The following is a 10545-nucleotide window of genomic DNA, read 5'->3' on the forward strand; positions in this document are numbered from 1 at the left end:
ACAGTTTGTAGTGTCATCCATTTAAGACTTTTGAATAAATCAGCCGACGGTGTGTCATAATAATGTTTTGTCCAAAATTATTCTTGCTGCCCTCTTTTGAATTTTTTTCTAGCTTAGTTGTATGGTATTGAAATCTGTTTGACCAAACAACAGAACAGTAATCAAATTGTGGTAACACTAGACTATTATAAAGCCGTAATTTTAGGGATTGTTGGGGCAAAAAGGCCTTCGCTCTCTTTATCATGCAGACACTTTTTTGGGTACGTTTACATACATTTTCGATTTGTTTAGACCATTTCAGTTCTTCATCTATCAAAACACCTAAACATTTAGTGAACTGAACTCTTTTAATCCGACTACCATCTAATGAAATACTGAAATTTTCAATTTTCCCGAGATTATACACCGGAGCAAGACACCTGCATGCCTCTTTGTATGATACAGCAGTTTGAATTATTATAGTTATTGATATACCATCATAATTATAATTTATTCAAAAAGAGATAAAATATACTTGACGTCTATAATAATGCGCTTGCATTAAAAAGTGGCTTATTTTTGATGAAAGCGACGATATTTGGTTTGATACGCTGATGCAAATTCTTCTACTATCACCAAGAAATAGACTTTATTATACTACAAGCATATAAGACTCAAAAGTGGCTGTATAATTTCGGTACTTAGAAGGGGAAAGACGTTCTTCGATCCGTAAATCTGAATCATATTTGAATAAGAAAATAAAAACATCAAAACCCATGTTGTCCATGCAGAAGTTTTGTTATCTTGCGAGTTTCTCGAAGCCACTCTCCCTCAAGCTTATTGCGTTATTGATTTTTGAATTGGTATATAAAGCGAACGATATTGAGAGGAGTTGAATCAAATCAATTTGAATTAAAAAAAATAAACAAATGTGATAAGAGACAGCCAAACAGAATTCAAAATACCGATTCGTGAAAATTGATAGAGATACATGTGGATATATTGTGAGATCAAAATCAGACATGAAATTGTTCGGTATAGAGATAATGGTTCTCACATTCAAATCGATATAATAAAGATGCATAGTCATCGTGAGATGAAATTGTCATTACTCTCAATTCTCTGAATGGTTTGGGAACAAAATTAATATCAATTAAAACAAAAGTAGTGTTGGGTGGAAAACAATGTCAACAACTACAGGCATCCCCCTACATACCATTCAAAGATAAAATCAAAATTATCAGCATTTTTATGATACAAGTTTTTTTCCCCTTTTCATCAAATGGAATACATTGTACCATGTATACCAAGGAAACTTAGCAAAGTGAAGATTAGTGTTGGATTCATTATTGATTGTTTTTTGGAGGCTCGTGAGACTCATCAACATTGGTCACGAACCAGATCCGATCATTGTTATCTTTAGGGTGATAAAGAATGGAAAGATCAAAGTTGAAAGTTTTGATAGTAAGCCTAATCGTTTTCATTGAAATGAACAAAAATATGAATGTTTAAAAATCACATTCCAATATATTTTGACTGTCATCATGACTGTATATACATGTCAACGAGATGATGATGCCCACGCGTAAAACATGCGCCTTTTTATGAATAAATTGTTGGGACCAAGGAGATTCAGTTGTTCCCCTATATAAAATTCTCTGTGTGGTTGGGGCCTATATATGAACCATGGAGCAATATGATATTATTGCTTGTATATATACTCTGATAGCTGATCATAGTGGGGCGTTGATCGGGGGGGGGGGGAGCAGTTGCCCCTACCCCATTATTATATTTTTTTACAAACACATCATTTTGCGCCCCCATAAGTTCCTCTAAGATGTGGACTTTTTTTGGCTATTTTGATAGGATTTTTCCAAATATGTCACCAAAAATGTGCACGTAGATCGTTCTATTTCAATTCTGAAAATGCAAAATCTCCCCGCGTCGCATGAGGGGGGGGGGGGTATTCCCACACCCTTCCCCCTCCCCCCGGCGCCGCTCGGTCCCAATATCCACATGTCAGACTTATACTGTATACTAGTACACTTTTGAGATTGACAAAAAGTGTAGGCCCTATACATCCTACTAACATCTGTCATAACTGATAAAAAAATAAAAATGCAAATAGTTTCCTCATACATGGGAGGGAGATATCCGTTCCCAATCCTTCCCGCTCGGTTCCTCTCTATAGGCCTATACAGCAGTCTTTGTAGATTTCACAAATATTCAACACTCTTAAAACATCCGAGTCAGAACTGACCAGGAACTGGGTCCGGATGATGGGGTCATACACCGTTCCGGGTCAGAAATGACAAGGAATGTGGTCAGATATGACCCATTCAGAGTCATGAATCGGGTCAGGATGACCCCATTCGGGGTCTTCATGACCAAATTCCAAGTCATTTCGGACCCGGAACGGTGTATGACCGCAACGGACCCAGTTCCGGGTCAGTTCTGACTCGGGTCTTTTTAGAGTGAAAATGTGTATACGAGATCATAGAAGGACTTGGTTGATCCTCGTATGGAAGGAGTGTTACCCCTCCCAAGGGCAATCCTTCCCTTGCTCGGCTCCCCTCCATGCATAGACCTTTTTTTTTTTTTCTTTAAATCATTATGGTTATCTATATATACACACTTTTTGGATCCTCAGTGTACATTAATTTTTTTTTTTCTGAATGTAAAAAAAAAAAAGAAGTGTGCATCAGATCGTTTCATTTCAATTCTAAAAACGCAAAAGCTCTGACATGAGGGCGGGGGGGGGGTGGCAGGAGAAGGTATTTCCTAACCAAAAAAAACAAAAACAAAACAAGATCTTAATTTTCCACAAAGAGTATTGCCCCACATTCCTAAATTTCAGGTCTGATAGAAATGGAAAATCTCTCATGTGTCGGAGCGGACATCCCTTCCCATTCCCGCGACTACGCTCTGCTCACTCGCAACCGCCAAATAAATTCATAAATGTAACAACAACAGCAACAACGAACAACACCGTCCCGCCGCCGCGCTCGTACCTCTCTAGCTCTCCCCACCATACATCTGATCTGGCGCGGAGCTAGCTCTCCGCGCCCAGCGCGCGAACACCACGTAAACCATACCACCGTACGAAAAATGTGTACACACCGCGAACACATTCTCCGCTTTTATTTTACAAAGTTATCTTATTTTGGCACACCGACCGAAGCGTCAGGGCATACCCATCGCCTATGTCTGGTCATTCTCCGCACTTTGAGAGGTAACGGTGTAATTTATGAAATATTAGGATTGAACAGTGACATTGTGATGTTAGTGATCACCTATCCTTGGGTTGTTGAAAGATTTTGCAGTTATGGTGGTGTTTGTATCGATGGAATTTTGGTAACGTTAGATTCTACCGGACGCCGTCGACGTCTGTACAGCGACGGGGCCGTATGGCTGTACTGGGTATGGCTATGCAAGTACGACATAGCAGGTGCAGGGAGGTGGGATTCCCCAGCCCCCATAGTAGTCTCACGTCTAAACTGTACTATGTTTACTATGTCGGGTGATTGTTGTTAGAACCCGCCCATCCGTTTGTCGAAATGAGTTGAGGGCTTGGCCTCCTTGGATGGCACTGGCCACTAGCTATGCCGAAATGGGCGGGTCAAATAGCGCGTTAAGGTTGACAAGGGCAGCAGATGAGTAAAGTTATGAGAAGGGTAATTTGCCAAAGCTGCTACTTGCTAGGACACGTTTTCACTCGGTATCACTATCAATGATGACACGCAATATTAACCCCGGCGCTGGGCGCTGTTTAATACAAGTTTGGGTCGCTAGCTGGTGTGGTTAAATGACACCCAACTTCCTTGACTAGGGCCTACATCTTGTAGCTAGCTAAGCCCTACTCGCTACCGATGAAATCGAGATTAACTGTTAGTTGGATATATGTGAAAACCGACAAGTGACACTGTAACGTTAATCATGGTAATATAACTAATGCGAACGCTCGGTTAGGTCTGGGTCTATCTTTGACCGAAAGATCGGTCTGTATCTGTCCGTCGGGGAATGTTCCGCGGAGACTGCGTCTGGCTTGTCTACGGAGGACAGCGTTAATGGCAAAATGTAAAAGAGTCCTCCGGACAGACGTATCTTTCTGTCTAGGTCTATCTAACCCCGGGGCGCTCCTTAACCCGTTGAGGACGGTTTGACTTTGCTACAACACGCATTTCCCATAGACACCTGCCCGAGTATACTCGGGACTCGTCCTCAACGGGTTAATTGTAGGGTTGGACCTACTACTCATCGACCGCCTAATGTTTATTTGCTTGATAAGAATATTTAACACTGAAATTCACTTGAAAAACTTGACCTACGTGATTGAGAAAATCCAGCTCTATCAAATGCCGTTGTCCCCTTTTCGATTCGAAGTTTCAGTGCAAAAATATGGCTGACGAACTTGCGTGGCCTCGTTTCAGCTCCTCACGGTAAATCGCGTTATTAGGATCGACCGTTGTTTTTGCATTGACAATGCACGCAAACCGAGTTGTATTGAACACTGTCTTGTACGAAGCTTTTTAGAAGCCTTTTAGAAACTTCCATAGACATTACATTGTGCTGTCATTACGATTCGCTGAAAATATTCATTTGAAATTTTGTCCTTGATTAAAACCATTAATGAACAGTGAATTATGGCTTTTTCCCACACCATCCTCTACATTCAAAGCCAATCCATTTTTATGTGCTTTGCGCGCAGAGAAGTGCGTACTATGTGTTCAGTGCGTGAATTATACACGGTCGGTTTAAAAGAAGGTGGTCGATATGTAGTAGGGCTACCATACACATGCTAATGTGTAGCGTTGGGGCTGGTCGCAGTTTGTTATTGACAAATATGAGGCTCAAATTTTGTATTTTATGGCAGCGTAAATGTCTAACTTGAACATTTCGACGAGTTCACATGATAAAATCTTGTGATAAATCAACATTTTCTTCTAAATCTGAGCCGACTTAGGTGAAATGTGAATTTCTTAGCTTATGGTACTAAATCTAAGCATTTTTAAATTTTTGTGTCGCATGTTTTGCGATTTCAGTCTATATATAATATACAACACTCTGTGAGACTAGTCTGCAAAGTCCCGCGTGTATTGAATGTCATTAGTACGCAAAAAAAGGTGCGCATCCGGAATTACCATGCTGTCCAGTATATGCCATCCATACCTGTGATATGTAACTGTGTGAAGGAGCGCCCTGGAGTTACAGTATGTCTATTCTAACTGCGACCAGCCCAAACGTGAAGCATCACAGTTATAATTGTGTACAAAGAGCGCTCCGGGGTTAATTTTAGGTCTACCGGTATTCAAAATGTACCATTATTGTATTACCAGACACCAGGGTGCATGTAATTCTGGACTCTAGTCTTCATATATCTCTGCGTCTCATTTGCCATTCTTTCTCTCTGACTTTGTCATTTGCTTGCTTATGCGAATGACTACGGTATGTGGTATGGATATGGTAGGTGAATCGTGGGTAGTGATTTTCAGTGCCAATCTCACTCAAAACAAACGCACCTTCAGACATTATCATGCAACACACGATGGGACATATCCCTATCATCGTAGTGGACCGTAACTTTTAAGTCAGTTTGTGAGACAAAGAGCGTGTTTCTACTGAGCGACAAAAATTCGAGGTGATGCCAGCCGATGTGTGGTGATACCGGCCGATGCCGGCCGATACCGGCCGATGCGTGGTAACACCTCGAATTTTTCCTCAGTAGAAACAGATCGGGTATGACTCATCAATATATGAATATATATATTTATAGAATTGATATAAATGTTATAACGTTTGTTAATGTTAAATATTATTGTTGATACTGGCGCATTAATCTCATGAATGTTATTTGTATTGTATGTTCGTGGAATTGTTATTTGTAATTTTCGATGTATGCCTGTAATTATCTAAAGGGATTTACAATTGACCTGGTTATGTATTTCATTTTCTTGAATTAAGAAATGATTCAATCAAAAATACTAGGACTGTAGAGGGTGGTAGATCATGCATTTCCAGAACAGACTCTTTTTTTTAAATATTTGAAGTATATTATGATTGGGACTTTATTCTTAAAGCATAGTCACCATTCACTGGATGAATGAATGACTTCATGAAGGAGTAATACTGGCATTGCGCCCGCTGTTGAATTTATGTTACCTTGAGCTGTGTGTGTGACTGTCATAACAACTCCTTGAACTGTAACTGTAAATCTCAACCTTCGTCAACCCGGGGCCCACATTGGCTCCTACATATTTTTTTTAATTTTTATTTTTTAGGCTTAGTTACTAGAACTATTATTACCTTCACCAAGAAAATCGGCATTGGTTTGTCCGTTTGTAAATTTATAGAACAACTCAAAAATTTGTGAATGGATTTGATGAAACTTGCAGAAAAAGTCAATAATTAATGACAAATGGAACAGATGATTGAATGTTGGTGTGATATGAGAATTTTTATGGATTTTTAAAGGATTTTTTATCCTATGGTACATATAAAGGTCATTAAACTCTGACATGGGTAAGGTACAGTTCAGTGTGCTTTAGGAGAGTGCTTGAACGCACCCCGTGTAGTTTGAAAGAAGATCACGGGTACTTAAACCACTCTTTGTATTAACTATACATAGTCCAGTCGCTGTAATAACGTGACAGGCTTTTTACAGTGACTGGGCTGTGTATAGTTATCTTTGTATTCAGTAGCCAGGTTGACGTATGCTTCATATCCTAATTCTGTGAGGCTCAAACAAATGGCTCGTTTGGCCATCCGCACAGTGCATTTGTGTATTTATATTTCTTCTTTTTTTATACAAAAATATTCTTTCACAATGGACAGACTTTGAAAGAAACCACAGATTTGATGTGAAGGTGAAACTGATCACTACCGGTAATTGCTTACTCACAATTCTAGTATTTTTTTTACCACATCTTTTGGGGTGAGCTTATTCTCTGTATTTTTGTTTTGTTTTGCATGGTTTTGTTTTTCTCCAGATCTTCAGTTTTGAATGTGACTTAAGGAGCTGAGCTTGTTCTAAAGTGGATGCCATCACATGTCCTGTAGCCAAACATGATCCCGATCTTCATCAAGCGCCTTGCTATCCTGGATGTGGGAGCGAAGATTCTCACCATACTGCTTCTGGTGGTTCAGGCAGTTCTCCTCAACATCTTCTTCATCAAATTTGACAGTAATGCAGGAAAATATGCGTGGTTTGTTGGAGATGGGATTGTTCTCATCATATGGATTGCAGGCCTTGTGCTTGTCAGCAGGACTGGAAACCCCAAACAAAAGACCGACACAGTCGAAGAGACCGGAGCACGGAAGTGGCTCACATTCTGTATGGGCGAGGTACAGTATGCCTACTTTTCCTGGATATTGTACAGCATAGTTGTGACAGCCAAAATCTGGTACATGTTTGGAGACTTTGCAGAAAATCTGTCCACCTTAGGATATTACAATATGACCACAAGAACAACTGGCGGAATACTCAAGTTTGAAGACAGCATCCTCTACTCCTCAACATCTATGAAAGTTATCCTGTCCATTTCTGGCCCATTGTTTCTGCTGCTGGCGTACTCACACCACGATGAGGTCCACAATTCCAAGTACAAGCTTCTGATGGAGAAGTTGGGCACCACAGCCAGCATGGATATACTTGATTGTCTCATGCTCCTTGCCTTGCTCTTCATTGATGACACCCTGTTGGTCCTCCCCTACTCCTTGGATCATGCCATCAAATTCTTCACATGCTGCTGCTTTGCTCTGCCAACACTCCCACTCTTTATTCTCAGACTCCTTGGGAAGAGGAAGGCTGAGGAGAACAACTTCAAGGTGATTCTGGCAATTAACTCTGGGCTGTATCTCGTAATTGTTAATGTTCCACTTCTCATTATCAGATGCTTTTTATGGTTCAGACATGATGTCGACATCTCGACATTTGTCACCAAAAATGTGATGTCCCTTGTTAGATGTGGCTTGGATGTGTACAATGAAGTGAGACAGTGGCTGAAAACAAAACAGGGGGCTGTTCCTGCTGATTCAAGTGACCTTGCAGACCAGGACATTGAATTAAAAGACCAACCGGCCCGTGTCTAAATTGTGAAAACTTATCCCCAACTCTTTGGTAAAAGTGTTTGTAAGGTAACCAGTGTGGTTTGTCGTTGTGAGCATTGTTTTATGTAGCACTGTCAAAAATAATACCCTCCCCCTCCCCCAATAAAAAAATTTAGACTAAAAACTATAAATTAGAACAACAGCATGAATACATGATGAGATATTCACCAGACCTGCCAGAAATTATTCCCAGGGGTATTGGAAATGATGTCCTTTGTTATCATAATTGTTGGTAACCTCACTAAATATCTATATCTAAGTAACATAATTAAAGTGACAAAAAGAAGAATGAAAGAACGAAGAAGAAAAGGTGCAGGTCTATCAATGCAGATTTATGCACGGTACTGTATACACGTACCATGATTGTATGAATGCTATCTGCTTCAGTGCAAAAGTTGCTGCAGTGTTGGTGGAGGGGAAGAATGTTCATGTTTTTGAGTACTGCTGCACATTCTTCATTATATTACTTAGTATTGTGAAATGTTATTGATATCCTCTATAATTATGGCTGTTAAATATGGTACATGTACTTGTATTATATGGGTTACTATTGACTGTTGCTGGTACCGTATTGCAGTTGTCATGTCATGAAATAATTAACCTAAATATTAATGTCACGTGTTTGGTACATGCATATATGACTGCATCTTTGGGATTCTTTTATAAATATTTTGTTACAGTTTCTGTACTCGGGGAAAAAAATTGCAGTGTAACATTGATTATCTTGGGGTAGTACAATGTATGATATTTTATTATGCCTGTATTCATCTGTTTGTCATTTAGTAGTGCATGTATACCTGATTGTCCCGTTCATTGCCGTAGTTAGAGTTTGTGCATACGTTACATTTCATTCACACTGAAACTCACTGTAATTCTATAAAATCCTACACAGGAAAACTGCTGTAAGATTCCGTTGGAACTGTAAGTCCAGTGATTGACACCAGAAATTTGTACATGTATATTGTTGTCAAATGCAAATGATGTGGAATAGTTGTGCGCTATTAGGAAGGGGCCTGCACTTTGCCACCCTGCATGTACATCTAGACAAAGCATGTACGTGTGCGGGGGACTATGATGATACTAAAGCACGTATTCGAGTATAGATTCAAGATTTTCAAGAAAAACTGCCCGGTTTTTACCTCGGTTTGCTTGGTTGTGGTAACCCTGCAAAGTTTCAAGCGTACTGAACACAGTGAGTCATGTGCGTACATTTTTGTTCAGTGCACTTCTAGCAAGTTTACAAGGTGTGGCAGATTTTGAAAAATAAATTGTAGGGCCCCTGGCAACGTGCAGGCTCCTCACTATACTCAGAATGGATTGATGTATTGTTGTGTTTAAACATTAAATTACGAGTAATGCATGTCATTTGTGTTTAATGTGTTATACTGCATCATAATGCTACATTTCCAATTCAGTGTTGTATTGATTTTTGAACTGTTTTGATGGGACAATTCATGTTCATCCTTATCTTCCCATCTGCAGTATTGACTTAACTGTTCCTATTCAAGCTTAACCAAGTGAAGTACAAAATAGAAACCTGTTTTGTTTTATTCAGGTACAGTGTACGTAACTATGACAGTCTAGACTTGTATTGCAATGATTCGTGTATGATTTAAAAAAATCTTAAAGTACTGTAAATCTGCATTGAAAAGGAGAAACTCATTGTAACAAACAATGTAACAAGCACTGATATGCCGATATATCTACATTTCTGAGGACATTTTGTATAGTCAAAAATATAGTCCCAACTTTTCTCTATACACTGTAAATGGCAATGCATTAAGCTAGTCTTATAACAAGATAATGCTGCAACAAAATAACTGCTTTGTAATGAGTGGAAAAAGTCCCAATGTCTACATGTACAAGTCCTTAGAAGATTTCCCCTCAGCCACATTGGTGTTGGTGACATATATGCTGCTGTAGTGCAGTAGCCGTATAGAGTTCATGCACTGAGGCAACACACATCCACACAACACACCCACCTTCAAACATGATGACGCAAATTACAGTTGTTTTAATGAGGATCTCTGCATGTCTGAAAAGTCAGAAATTCATGAAATAACCACGCAGATTAGATGAAGTATCAATTCAGTGAATATATGCATACATTCATGTACACGAATACATGAAATCAGTGTGTACAGTCGTATGTATTTTCAACTGAATTTAAAGAGGTTTTTTATGCCTCCGCCATGAAGTGGTGCCAGAGGCATTACGTATGTTTTCGGGTTGTCCGTCCATCCTTCCGTCCATCCATAATGAATTTTGTGGACAGCGTAACTAAAAAACCTTTTGAGGTATCCTAATGAAACTTGGCATGTATGTGTATTAGGGGGTGAAGTTGTGCCTATCAACTTTTGGGTGCACATACTCAAGGTCAAAGGTCAAAAGGTCAAGGTCAAATGCTTAAAATTTCACTATTTCCCCCATATCTATGCAATGCCCAAAGATATTTTCTTG

General features: G+C 39.5%; 1 protein-coding gene across 1 annotated transcript; it reads left to right on the forward strand.

The window, feature by feature from the left end:
- The first annotated feature begins 3164 nt into the window (after positions 1 to 3164).
- Positions 3165 to 9494, forward strand: LOC139744564 (uncharacterized). Its single transcript, XM_071654996.1, has 2 exons — positions 3165 to 3211; positions 6966 to 9494. Exon 2 carries the CDS (start codon positions 7042 to 7044, stop codon positions 8065 to 8067), a length of 1026 nt encoding a protein of 341 aa, XP_071511097.1. The 5' UTR covers positions 3165 to 3211; positions 6966 to 7041; the 3' UTR covers positions 8068 to 9494.
- Positions 9495 to 10545: the final 1051 nt, after the last annotated feature.

The sequence above is a fragment of the Diadema antillarum genome, unplaced genomic scaffold (genome assembly GCF_040938485.1).
Source record: "Diadema antillarum isolate AM-2024a unplaced genomic scaffold, OU_Dant_1.0 seq00001189_RagTag, whole genome shotgun sequence".
NCBI lineage: Eukaryota > Metazoa > Echinodermata > Echinoidea > Diadematoida > Diadematidae > Diadema > Diadema antillarum.